We start from the raw sequence: 14,517 nt of genomic DNA, 5'->3' as shown, positions 1-14,517 counted from the left end.
TGGTAGTTACCTTGCTGTCTATGGGAGGGTCAGAGAGCCCTCATATTTCATCAAAAATATCTTAAATTTTGTTCCGAAGATGAACGAAGGTCTTACAGGTTTCGAACAACACGAGGGTGAGTAATTAATGACAGCATTTTCATTTTTGGGTGAACTAACCCTTTAAGTTCATTTAAATTAGAAGTTGAATTTTTTAAAGTCTAATAAAGTTAAAATGTTTTAAAGTCTAATAAATGTTAAAATTGATTACCCTCAATTATACTGTAATGTTGAATGGCTATAGTTAATGGTTATACATTAGGAAAAAAGAACACTTTCCTAGATATATCAGTAGTATTGATAACAGTGATACTCGCCTTCTTTTATAAAAAAGATGCCATTAAACAAATATTAAAAATATACTGTCTTTATGTTGTTTCTACGTTAATTTTAAGATTGAACATGAAATGATTGCAATATAAAAGTATATTTAAAAACTTTAATGTTAGGCGGGATTAAACGTGATTAATTTCAGAAAAAAATGTGATTGATTCGTTAATTTTTTTAAATCGATTGACAGCACTAATTATAAATGTAGAGAAATCTTAAGGATGGTTTCAAACTGATTTCAAACTATTTATTCAAACAATTTAACAATTTGTGAGATGGAGTCATGGTTGTGACACAGACAATATAACAGTTGCTCACTAGGTGCAATATGGAAATGACTGACTTTAACATCATTTAATATAACATAAGGCTGACTTTTATTTACCTCCTCCCCCTTTAGAAATTTTACAAAAGGCATATTTTCTAGTCTATAGTATTTTTTTTTATTTTTCACTATGTCAAGAACGTTGATAACATAAAGAGAAAATCAAGTGTGAAGATTAAACAAGTTTCGTCCCATGTCTCAAGAATCAAAGAGCACTCATAATTAAAACCACCAAATCATCTGCGGAGATAAGATGGTGAGAGCTTCATGCTTAATTGATGGGGTTTTGCAATCTTGAAGTCACTTTAAAGGGGTCATATGATGCGATTTCAATTTGCAACATCATATGACCCCTTTAAAATATTTGTGCAGCCCAACCGGCATTGACCTCACTCTTCAAACATCTTTTGCAAACAATTTTTTTTATTTGAAATAAAACGCTATTATAATGTATGTAGATTTATGACACAGTCTGTAGCATTATTAGTAGTATAAATCACTACGGAATTCCAGAGCTGTGCCGAGTGGTTTTACAGATAAGATAAAGCCTTTGTTCTCTTTATCATTCCTACAGTAAATTCCAGATCCTCATCAAGCAGTAAATATGACCCTGACATCCTCAAAGCGGAGATTGTTACAGCAAAAAGCCGGGTAAGAAGCTCTTCCACCTAACATGGATCCTTTGATTATTTGCTGTGAATGCTCTCTTGTTTATGTAAGACACAAATTGGGTGTTATCTTTGCGGCGCTCCGTACTTCATGGATTTTGGATGTGATGATAAGAAGCGAGATTACGCCTAATGCCAAATGTAAGATGTCTTGTAATTATGCAAGTGTCTCATTCATTCACCTGCTCATTTTCTCTCTCTTGCTGTCTTTTGTTCAGGTAAATAAGCTGAAGAGAGATTTGGCCTGTATGAGGCAAGAACTCCTTTATAAGGAGCAAGGCTTTGAGACATTGAAAGAGTAAGTGTAACCGGACCTCATTGCATGCATGATCACGTTCCAGACAACTGATCGCTTCCTTGTTTAAACTTATTCCAATCTAAAACCATCTTGTCTTTGTGCAAGACAAAAACATATCATCTTATCTCTTGGCATTTTATGAGCCCATTGTCACTTTATTGTGATGGAGCAATTTCACATTTGGTTTGTCTGTGGTTGTAAAACTTGATATTTTTACTATTTTCAGAACTTTATGCACCTCAGTGTGAAGCTATTCATATTTCATATTATTTTATATCATGGTTGATAGATTGTCTTAACAGCTAGTCGACTAGTCCAGTGATTATAAATTGGTGATTCTTAAATTTGTTTCTGAGGCCCTGTTTACACTAGTGTGTTTTAGTTTTAACTGGAAAACAATTCTGTTGACAGCATGGAAAAACAATACTATAATGCAAATAATAAAATTTCTTTAAACTTACTATATCTTTGGTTGTTTATGGCAAAGGCTGTCCATTTTGTAAAACTATTTTGGCTAAAAAAATCTCATATTTTGACTTTTGTGTCAGTTTGACCATAATGACTGTTACTCATAAGTGCACATTAGCAAACTTTCAATGAAATTTTCACAGCAAAAAAAACTAATTGTCTTAACAGTTAACAGTGCAGCTATGTACAAAGCAGAGTTTTCATAGTGATCACTTTCAAACCAAGCTGCTTTCTGCTGGTCAATTTTCAGCATAACCAACTTGAAACTGAATCTCTGAATCTTCATTCGGAAATCATTCACTGGGCACAAAATTCCTGATTGCATGGATTCCTATTGAAATGACTGGATATCTGCCCCAGAAATTTGCTTAATAATGGTAGTTGCGACCACACCTTTGATAAAGCTCCGTGAATTAAGAATCCAGAAAAAATAACCTAAACAAACATGTCAAACCTCAATAATAGACCAGTCCATTACTGAATCACTAGTCGACCCTTCTGACCACCCCTGCTTCATATCAGGAGCTTAAAAATGTTCAGTCCTTGTTTTTCCACCTGTAATTGCTCAAGATATTTTTCCAGCAGGGCTGTTTTAGGAAGCCGTTGACTTAAAGCTTTGGATTGGGCTCTTTTTGTATGTGAAAGGGCGTTGAGATGCTGGGCTGATTCCTGTTGACTGTCTCCCTTTCGTTCTCTTGCCCAGAGGAATGTGGACTAACCTGTTGCTCAGGTCTGCACATGACTTACCGATGACTCTCTTTACATGCCCCCTTCTGCTAAACAGAGCCACCCCCCACCCCCTAGTGAAGCTTGTCATTCCAGGAAATCGCAAACAAAGCATTCAACAGAGATGTATACGAAACTTTCTCTGTTAATGCATTCTATGGGACCTCATGCCTTACTCATTTTGATCCTTGTATTATTTTCCTGTTCTTGATGGCTCATATTACTACTATGGTGGTTTGGTAGTAGCCATAGCTAATTGCTCTGGGTATCAGTTGGCTTCAAATATAGGGAAGCATTTTTGGACAGTTCTCAAACAGAGATACTTTGGTAGTCATGCATGTGATTGACAGCCAGTTTCAGCAGGAAGTATGTTAGTAGTTTGATTTGTTTTTGTGAATTGATTCATTCGTATGGTTTGTTTCAATGAACTGATTCTAGGGTTGAACAAATAATCAAAATAAAACTGGAATCAGGATTACGGCTTAGCGATTATGAAATCGCAAAGGCTGCGATTTGAATTAAATATATGCACTGGGTGTTTCACAAAGTAAAACCCAGAGGCGTTGTAGATCCTTTTCACCGTGGCACAAGTCCCCTGTAAAGAATCGCTGTGCCCAAGTAAAATATTATTGGTAAATCTTTGTATGTCAGTGAAGATTATGATGTATACCGACCTGAGAATAACTTTTTCTAATAATATTTCAGCAATCAAGTCCTGTGTTTTTTCAGCTGTTTAGAGCTAGTGATCTCAGATTTTCCAATGATAAATTAAAAAAACACTGAGTGAGCAAAAATTTGTGAGATAGCTAGTGAATAATGTTTACATATGTATAAAAGCCTACATTAAAATCTGCCATATAAATTGTTCTCTTCATTAGAAATTAGCCTACTGATTATCACCATTGATGGACAACATTTTTTAATAATATTAAAAATATCTATATGACATTATATTCTGCAGTTCTTCCCTGCTGTACCGAATATCTATACTTTTCAAATTATCATATCGAAGTTAGAAATTCAAATATTGTGACAAAATTAATTTTGTAGGGTGCCACAAGTTTGTTAAAATTTCCAAAGGGTGCCGCGACTAAAAAAAGTTTGGGAAACACTGATCTAAACGCTCAAACAGGTTTGCAAAAAGGTTTGAAATTGTTGGTGATTCAGTTTGTTTCATTAAGACAGTCCATTCAATAAAATAAAAATAGTATTGTAGTATTTTAAGTGCTTAATTCTTTATTTTACAATATAAAATTTATTTTGTTTTATGCTTTTATTTAGTAGTAGTAAATAATCATCATCAGACATCATCATCATCGTTTTATTTTACAATACAAAAAATGAGTCAGGTTCCAAATAAAGTGTCTCTCAGAGTTAAGTGAATTCTGAGTGTGATGTGAATGATTCAGCTGAATCATCAAAAGAAACTTGTTCAAAAGAACAATTGGGTTGTTTCACAATGATTGCAAATTGACCTTTTTTGTTTTACTTTGTCTTTCATCAGAATTGATCACAAAGTGTCCAGTGCCTCACATGGCTACAAACTGCATGAAGCCCAGGCCATCCTGAAGGAAGTGAAGACCATTAGAGATGCCATCAGCTCTGGGGAGAAGGAGAAACAGGAGCTCATGCAGGTAAAAATGAAGCTTGATCTCTTTGAACCTTGATTCAGTTTTCAGTATATTCTATGAGCAATGACACCCTGAATGAAGCGTTTAAACATCGCCTAGCTCACAAAAGGTCAAAATGTTACACCTTGACAATGTTCTGGGAACACATTCCTGCATTCTTTCGTCATTCGGACATTGTGGAGAAATTTTTGTCTCAGTTCCAGGTGTACATATAAGCGTAGACAGGCCAGTGATACTCTATAATGGCTAAGTACACACTAGAGAAGTAGGCAAACAATCTATCCAAATAAAAACCCCAGTGAATTGCTCTACTCGCTGCATAATTATAGCCAATCTGATTGTCATAATAAGCTAATGTGTTTAAGCAGATTGGAGTGGTTGAGTAAGGTGGGGCTTTTCGCTGAAGACAACAATCACAAACACATACTTTTACCGACATTATTTGTCTTTTACCCTCACAAAAATGTGTAGAAATATTTGACATAATACAGTTGTGTATATGCAAATAGAACCAGGACACTCAAACTTTGTGAGACATAGTGCTTTTTCAAGCTTTTCACAAATTTTCTATTCATATCTGACTTTTGTTGTTGATGTGTTGGGGGTTTGGGGTCACAATATTACTGTTTTTACAGTATTTTTAATCAGATAAATACGGACTTGTTGAGCATAAGAAACAAAGAAAAAAATCTTACTGGCCTTATGACTTTTGAACATAATGTACATAATGTACGCATATACTACCATGCTATCTTTATCTGTAAACTTTTAACAGACAGTTTTTTTCATGGCATCACAACAGTCAATTCATAAAATAATAAAAATAAACACATTTTGAAACTTAAACTCTAAAAAACTTCAGACAAAAGTGTACAGTACATATACATAATGTCATGAGTTTTGATTCAAATTTATCCTCGAGAAGTAAGAGTATAGAATGCAACTCAATCCAAAATGTACACCACATCATGTTTTTATCAGTAATGAATATTTGGTTATAATAATAATTCATATAATGTGACAACGGGTGAATGTGAGGATCCGTTTGTTTGATCTGAGTGTTTGCACTAGCATTGCAGAGTGTGAAGTTTAATGTTTTGTTAACCTACTGCTCTTGAATGTAGGCCTAAAGAAAATATTTGGTTATGTACTCTTTGCGTCCTTACCGTAATGTACAAATCTTTGTACATTTTACTGGAGGCTTAAATTTTGTCAAGTTTGCTTGTGTGTTGTTTATGTAATTGGACTCATTGCTTGTAGTAACGCAAATTCAAAGAAGCCAGTGAAGACAAAGTGTTTTGCCTCCCTTTGGCCTCCCATTTTGGTGGCCCTATCAAAATTCAACCTCATTTTTTAAAATATGTATTATAGAGTTCCTAGTTTTTTTATATATAATTGCGAACACATACAAAAGTTTGGGATCGTCAGATTTTTTATGTTTTTGAAAGAAGTCTCATATGCTCGCCAAGGCTGCATTTATTTGAAAAAACAGTAATATTGTGAAGTATTATTAATGGACTCTTTTCAGAAGACTGTGATGACGCGTTTCAACGGTCATCAGCATCGTAAATCCTCCTAAAGTTTTTTATAGTTTGATTTTTTTTTTAAATGTATGTACGCTCATTGGCTGCATATGCAGCATGAACCAATCACCTTGTGCCAAGTCGTTTAACTCTCTGAATATCATCAGTTACATTAACAACCCGTCAGCCTGCGCCATCTAGAGTTTCATAACTGAACTGTATATTTATAACACTATACTTTGTAATTTGATGCAAAGGTGATATAATACAAAAAAAACTAGTTAACGCTAATGCGAGGGTGTTTCTAATGCAGTGTCTATGGGAGGGACAGTAAATTTGACATTGTTCTCTCTTCTGACTGCCGTTATCAGTCTCTCTCAATTTTTTTTCCCTTTTTTTGAAAGTCGTGAAAACACGTGGAATTTTTCTTTTGCTATAATAGCTTTCATATATTTAAAAAAAATTGTGTGATTGCAAAGCTGAATTTTCAGTAGCCATTACTTTAGTCTTGTGTCACATGGTCCTTCAGAAATCATTCTGATAAGCTGATTTGATGCTCATTTCTTATCAATGTTGAGAACAATGCTGCTTAATATTTTTGTAGAAACCTACAAAATGAATTGAAATTTATTTTATTGAAATAGTTTTTTTTTTTGTGGCAATAAAATTATTAATTTCTTAAAAAACAAAAACCTACTTTCTGACCCCAAACGTCTGAATGGTATTGTATGTTTGGCAGATGGAGTCTTCCCAAATGTCACTGTAGTGTTTAAGCTTTCAGAGCGAAGCTTTTATGTTCTCAGTGAGCCTAAGCTGACCTCATTTTTCATTGGGTATAATGCCTTCTTGTTTTTCCTTTTCTTTGTCGTCTTTTATTTATTTATTTATTTATTTCCAAGTCTTTCCTCACACTGTTCCACGAGCATATGGAGAGGCAGGCGGTGCTAAATAATGCATGCCCCCCGCTGCAGCTGGCAGACTTCTTCAATCATGCGTGTGCTTGCCCGTTACATGCGCACTCATAGCTTTGTGTTGCTTTCTTGCAAATAAACTCTCGTCCCTGTAGTCTCACTGCCTCTCTTTGCTCATCACTTAATAATCACACAGGTAACTTCAGTTCTAACACAGGAGGTGTCAGACGACTGAATTATGCTTAAGCCCGTTGGCAGTTGTCATCTCAGGAATGTTTTGAATGAGAGAGAAGAGAAAATAGAGGTCAAAGATTTTCTGACCTCACCTAAAGGTGAACTGTTGCAAAAAGGGCAATATCTGACATCTGATTATGGTATTTCTTTTAGAAACTGGCTGTGCTGAAGGATGGTTTCCAGTTAGATTATGGCTCTCAGTCTGACCTGTGGGCCAGCAATCCGTCCTTGGCCAACTCAAACCTCTCTCTGCCCCGCCTCTACTCAGACGCCGAGTCTCAAACAGACATACCTGCTGAGGTGAGAGACAGCCTTCAGAGCTGGGTTTTACATGGTTGTAAATGATGAATGACTGTGGTCTCTTTTAGTGGTTTCACAATGTGCAAGTCATTTGTTGGGTAAAATGTCTTTTATAATTTCAGAGATTTTTATTCTTTTTTAAAATTGTTATTCTTTTTGATTTAGTTTGTATCAAACTCAAATAAACTGGCTGAGAAGGTACGACTGAGCCTGAAATATGAGGAGGCAAAAAGAAGGTATGTGTTTTTCTTCTGAATTTCCTCCTATAAATTATTAGTTTTTAACTAGTGGTCAGTCAAGTTTTTCAATCAGTGATGCCAGTGTTTGCAGAGCAGGAGGACTGATGGTCGATATAATGTGGGGGGAAAAAAGTATATATATGACCAAGAGGTTTGATACCATATTGAAAATCTGGGATCCGCAGTGTAATCTAAACTTGGAAATAAACTGAAAGTTTTAAAAAATGTAAAACAAAGAAATAATAAGGACATAAAAAAATGTATGAATAAAATATTTAAGCTTTTGCACAATATTTGAGTCACTTATCAAATAAGCAAGAGGGCAACATTCCAACTTCTAAGGAAGAAGTCTCTTAAGCTGCCTTTCCACTGCACACGACATTCGGACAATCTATCCAAATAAAAACCTAAAACTGCCTAGTGGCAGTCGCACAGAACTTTCAAACTGGTCGTGCAGCAACCATTACCTCAGCTCATTCACCATGGTAAAATGAATAAGAGTGCATAATATGAATGCATCGTCACAAATCAAATGACCCCCAAAATAAAAACATAGTAGGTTTTATGGGGCTAATCAACGTAAATAATGATTTAATAATTATAAAATAATTATTTCTGCCATAATTATTCTAAAGCACCATTTTACAGAAGTAGTGTTTAAAGAATAATGTTAAAGTTAACAAAATATTGGTAATTCTAACCTTACGCTCATAGTTTTTAATAGAATACATCACAGTCGGGCGGTCGCATATGGTCTAGCCACAGAAGTTTAAATATTTTAATGCATCCGAAGCTCAAATCGGATCCGAATTTTCCGCATACGCATATGATCGGAACTCCAAGCAGCTCCCGCACTACTTTCCATTGGAAATGAATGACTTCCGGTCTGTCGCTTGTCGTTCATCTGAGATAGTGGAAAGACTATCTTGGTTATGCTCACCAAGGCTGCATTTGTTTGATCAAAAATACAGTAAAAACAGTAAAATAGTGAAAAGTTACTTGTACAAACAATTTATAATAACTGTTTTGTATTTTAATATATTCAGAAATGTAGTTTATTCCTGTGATGACAAAGCAGAATTTTCAGCAGCCATTACTGAAGCCTTCAGTGTTACTTGATCCTTCAAAAATCATTCTAATATGCTGATTTGATGCTCAAGAAACTTGAACTTTCTATTCATCATAGAATTATAAAAAAATGTATGATGGTTTCCACAAAAATTCTAAGCAGCAAAAACTGGTTTCAGCATTGATAACCAACCAATAATTGAGCAGCATTCAGAACATTTTAATTTGTATTAAATACAGTACTGTTTTACTGTATATTAAATTAAATAATACAGCCTCAGTGAGCATAAGAGACTTCATTCAAGAACATCTTAATTATTCCAAAATTTTGACCTGTGTACAAACACGTACACAGACACACTCACACACACACACACACTGTATGTATTATATACTGTATATATATATATATATATATATATATGTGTATATATATATACACACACACACATACATGTATACATATAAAGCTGAATAGGATTTTGAAATCAACCAAGTGCTATGTTTGTCTATGGCAATAGTTTAATGCTTAACTTTCTTTACATTGCCTACCAAGGCTGCATTTGTTTGATCAAAAATACAGTAAAAACAGTAAAATAGTGAAAAGTTACTTGTACAAACAATTTATAATAACTGTTTTGTATTTTAATATATTCAGAAATGTAGTTTATTCCTGTGATGACAAAGCAGAATTTTCAGCAGCCATTACTGAAGCCTTCAGTGTTACTTGATCCTTCAAAAATCATTCTAATATGCTGATTTGATGCTCAAGAAACTTGAACTTTCTATTCATCATAGAATTATAAAAAAATGTATGATGGTTTCCACAAAAATTCTAAGCAGCAAAAACTGGTTTCAGCATTGATAACCAACCAATAATTGAGCAGCATTCAGAACATTTTAATTTGTATTAAATACAGTACTGTTTTACTGTATATTAAATTAAATAATACAGCCTCAGTGAGCATAAGAGACTTCATTCAAGAACATCTTAATTATTCCAAAATTTTGACCTGTGTACAAACACGTACACAGACACACTCAAATTATTCCAAACTTTTGACCTGTACACACACACACACATGTATATACACACACATATAAAGCTGAATAGGCTGTAAATTGATTTTGAAATCAACCAATTGCTATGTTTGTCTATGACAATAGTTTAATGCTTAACTTTTTTTTACATTGCTTTATTCATTTTGCTGCCATCAGGATTGCAAATATTGAGGTCCAGATTGCCAAGCTGGATAGCGAGGCGTGGCCAGGCCTTCTGGACCCGGAGAGAGATCGCCTGATCCTCATCAACGAAAAGGAAGAGCTGCTAAAGGAACTGCAGTATGTAACGCCATGCAAGCGCGCACCCTGCGAGGCAGAGAAGATCGAGTCTGAAAAGAAGCGACTCGAGAAGGACCTGCAAGCTGCACGGGACAACCAGAGCAAAGCACTGACCGAGAGGTAAGATGGATAACCGGGCCAGCAGAGTTCAATGTATTTGGTTCTGGTAGTATTTTATTTTTTCAGTCATGTGACGGAACCATAGAATCAGAATGGGATGTTCTTGCAGGTCTTTATAATGTTCCTACGATCTTTAAAGAAATTGATTTTCTTTTTTTCCATTTGTTCTTTGTTTTAAAGTATTTCAAATATCAAATAAACAAGTAAACTCATTTATCCAGCCATTGCAAATGATTGTAAAAGTCATGGGAGATTCTTGTAAATGTATTATACTACAGTCTTTTGGTTTTGATCTTTAACCACTAGGCTACACCATCCACTTAATATGCTACAGAAATAAAGGTCTGACCTAAAGTTTTTTCCCTTTCCTTGACAGCATGTTAGAACAATTTACCTGAAGCTTAGATACCCGTGGACAATAAAGGTGTAGTTATTGTGGAAACACAACAGGGCACTCATCTGGGACACTACAGCTGTGCTCTCAACACATTGGTGTCAAGGAAAATCTACTAAATAATAATTAATCAAACCCAACTTTGAAAGCCTCTTTCAGAACTTAAAAATGTTCACTAAAAGCTTGGTGTGCAGAGACCACATTTACATTATGCAAAACGAGCAGCACAGCAGTCACTTTGTCCCTCATTTACTTTACTGCAGGCCCCATCCATTATAACTGCACAATTTGGTTTTGTAAATCTACAGCTAAAATGGCAGAAGTTGAACGTCTGTATGCAAATGATTCATAATCGTCTACTAGTTTACTGCTTGTGGTTTGTAGCGAGTCTCGCACTCTTAGCAGGCACCTGTGTTTTGAGATCAGGTTGCCTAGGTGAGAGAACCAATTAGGCTTTTTTTTTTTTTGCCTGACTCACTATCTTTCATTCTCTCTCTTTCTGTTGGTCTTTTTCTCACTTGTTCTCTCTCAGTTATTTGAACAGGGTCCTTGTTCTCTACTCTAGATACTGTATCCTCGTTTAGCTTGGCGTTCAGCACTCTTCCTGTAACCTGAGCGGCACAAACGCTGGATCTAGGTTGAACACAATGTGTGCCTTCTTCAGCACTGCCATTTAATAACAAACCAATATCATTTTATTAGACCCACAGGAAGACTGTAGAGACATTGTATAATAATATTCAATTACTTAATACATATTATTTAATATAAAAAAAGACATGTTGATGGTCAAAAGAGCCCATCACATAGTCTCTTCAATATTGTCATATCATAGTTTTCAAATCATTGTCCATGTGAAAACTGTTAACTGCTTGAAAAGTAAGTGCCCACTTCTCTTGTTAAAAACACACTTGGTCTGTTCCAATTCCTAATCCCAATAATGAGCAATTGTCACAAAGATCTATCTGTTGCTTTGTTCAGGTTAAAGCTGCATTATAGAAGAAACAAACTAGTGAAGGAGCTGGAAGAGATGGTGAGGTTGGCGTCTTCCCTTCATACCCAGCTGAAAAGGTATTCTCCAACCTTGACATTTAAATAAAATATACAATACAAATGACACTCATAATATTGACTACATCTTTAATTTTTCTGTCTGTTGGCTAATCGGGATGCGCCAATCTTAATTATTCTATGCAATAAACTGGTGAATACATTAATATTAATGCCACTATTGTCAATAAACAATAAACAGCTGTAATTAAAATGTACTATAAAATAATTATTCAAATTCCGTACTGTTTTGTCTAAATAAAAATGCAACATTAAAAAAGTAAAATAAGTCATTTTAAATGCTACAAGTTTAATTGGACATTATAGTTTTATTATGACGTATATTTGTAATATTATTGAATAATTTAATTTACTCACTCTCATGCCATTTTAAACCCACTTTTGTTCATCTTTGGAACAAAAAGATATTTTTATTATTATAACAGATATTTGTAATATTCTCATTTCTCAAACAAAACAAAACAAAACAGAACAAAAAAAATGTCCATCCATTAAATGTTCATGCAAAGACAAAAAATGTAACTTGTAAATGCAAGTAATTTATTGTGCCGTTTTGAATATCAGCACCAAGGAGAAGCTGTATGTCATGAGAACTTTTCATCACTATATATGATGTAATGACTTTGCAATAAGAATGCCCAAACTTATCCAAAGAATCAGAGTTCTGAAGTTATAAAACAATGCAACCGAATGCACTTGGTAACTTAGTAACAATAGCTTTGCATTTACTTTTTATTTTGACTAATGCCCAATTCATCTTCAGCATCTAGTTAAGGCACATCAAAGGCATGTTGCATGGAGGAACAGTCCCTTGTGTCTAATGAGCCTGCCATGCCTTAATTAGCATGTTTGCTTTAAAGCAGAATGCATTTGATGTTAAGACTTGAAATAGGGTAAAATGAGATGATATGGGGGGAGAAAGATGCATGAACCGGAGCTGCTTTCTGAATAACTTCCCTGTTCTCCTTCTGTCCCCTCCCGCTGTCTCTTTCCATCTACGTCAAAATTCCAGTCTGTCAGCCAGCACGCTGTCATGTTCCTCAGGCAGCAGCCGTGGCTCGTTGACTTCCAGCCGAGGATCCCTGGCCACCTCCAGCTTGGGCTCCACTTCCTCTCTCAGCTTCACAGACATCTACCTGGAGCAGCCCGAACTGGGCGACCCTGACTTCCAGAACAAACTGGACTCTATTTTGCAGGAGGGAAGCACCTCTGGCTACAGGCCCTCCAGCTCCATCACCACCATCCATGAGAACGAGGTCTCGTCCTCCTCCAGGCAAGTCGGCAGCGGGCCGGGGGTGGGCCAGAGAACCCAAGTACTGCGGCTGTCAGAGACACCTCACTCCATGAGCTCCCTGTCCCCGCGTTCCTCGCTGTCTTCCCTCTCTCCTCCTTGCTCACCCCTTGTTACCGATGCTTCCTTCCTGTCGGGAGAGGCCTTCTCTGGTCCTGCCTCACAGTTGGATTTAGATCTGCAAACAAGGCTGATGGAACTACGGTTAAAAGAGGACCACCAACAGGGTGCAGTAGAGTCTTTGAAAGGTACCATGAACAAAACTGCTTTATAGCTTAACTCATTAGGCATTTGCACATGAACATTTGTATTACGAATAGATGCCTTTTAATTCTTGCCATGGTAAAGGTTATTGTTTATAGGTAAGTTAACTAAAGGATTAATCGACTGATCAGAAAATAATCTACAGATAAATCGTAAAAATAATCATTAGCTAAGCTGAATAAACTGGGGAAAAAAACAATAGAGATCCGCAATCCAGAATTCCATCTGAAACTAGAGAAACCCTCTGAATGTCTAGTACAATAGGGTAGATTTACAGCTCACTCCCAACTAGCCCAGCAGGTGAACTCACTCGAGATCAGGAACCTAACACCCATCCAGAGTGACGTGGTGTCACATTTCTACTCACCCCTTTTCTGTGCCTGCAGATGCTGTTACGCAAACAAGGATGTCTGGGCCAGAATTGAAGAAGGCAGGAGTAACGTCAGCAGTGTCTGACGAATCAGTAGCAGGTGATAGTGGGGTATACGAGCCCTCAGAGAAAAGGTAGGCCTCTAGAGTTTTGTTATCAGTTACGTTTTATCACAGACCCTGATTTGGATAGTAAAATGGTGCTGTTCATTCCCACAGGTCGGGGCTTCCTGTTGAGCAACAGCTGGGCTATGATGACGGGAGCTCAGCAAGCAGTGCTCAGATCAAACTCGGCCTGAAGTATGAAGCGAAAGACAAGAGGTTCACAGTGTTCGTAATGCAGCTCTCCAACTATAGCGCACTCTCCCTGCCAGCCAACCAGAACATGTGAGGATTGCGCTCTCTCAGCCAGCTTCATTTAAAGTTGATGGAGACATTAATTTTAATCAGCAGGATGTAATTTTGATGAAGCATCTCTGCTAGGGAAATGGGCTGGCTTTTACTAATGGAATTAACCCATTCAATTGTTGTCAAATATAAAATGTAATATAAAATGGAGAAATCGATTCACAGATGCTTTGTCATTCTTTCTCAAATGATTCTGGATCAGTCCATAAAAATAATTAAATGTGACTGAGAGTTAAAGGGATAGTTCACCCAAAAATTAAAATTCTGTCATCAATTACTCACCCTCGTGTCATTCCAAACCTGTAAGACCTTTGTTCATCTTCGGAACACAAATTAAGATATTTTTGATGAATTCCGAGAGCTCTCTGACCCTCCCATAGACAGCAAGGATCTTAACACGATCAAGGCTCAGAAACGTAGTAAGGACATCGTCAAAACAATCCATGTGACATCAGTGGTTCAACCGTAATTTTACGAAGCTATGAGAATACTTTTTGTG

At 36.1% G+C, this 14,517-nt stretch overlaps 1 protein-coding gene across 1 annotated transcript in view; it reads left to right on the top strand.

Annotated features, from left to right (window-relative positions):
* Positions 1–14,517, top strand: part of LOC107732322 (protein KIBRA-like) — a 49,945-nt gene that overhangs the window by 24,434 nt on the left and 10,994 nt on the right. Inside the window, exons 4-13 of the mRNA XM_016543606.1 lie at positions 1,269–1,345; positions 1,581–1,660; positions 4,359–4,488; positions 7,307–7,453; positions 7,619–7,689; positions 9,979–10,221; positions 11,597–11,686; positions 12,699–13,225; positions 13,628–13,745; positions 13,830–13,997. Of these exons, the coding sequence (XP_016399092.1) occupies positions 1,269–1,345; positions 1,581–1,660; positions 4,359–4,488; positions 7,307–7,453; positions 7,619–7,689; positions 9,979–10,221; positions 11,597–11,686; positions 12,699–13,225; positions 13,628–13,745; positions 13,830–13,997 (1,651 nt within the window). The remainder of the gene's footprint in view (positions 1–1,268; positions 1,346–1,580; positions 1,661–4,358; positions 4,489–7,306; positions 7,454–7,618; positions 7,690–9,978; positions 10,222–11,596; positions 11,687–12,698; positions 13,226–13,627; positions 13,746–13,829; positions 13,998–14,517) is intronic.

The sequence above is a fragment of the Sinocyclocheilus rhinocerous genome, unplaced genomic scaffold (genome assembly GCF_001515625.1).
Source record: "Sinocyclocheilus rhinocerous isolate Xijiao unplaced genomic scaffold, SAMN03320098_v1.1 scaffold249, whole genome shotgun sequence".
NCBI lineage: Eukaryota > Metazoa > Chordata > Actinopteri > Cypriniformes > Cyprinidae > Sinocyclocheilus > Sinocyclocheilus rhinocerous.
Note: the sequence above shows the minus strand (reverse complement) of the source record. Positions and strands in the feature narration are given on the sequence as shown.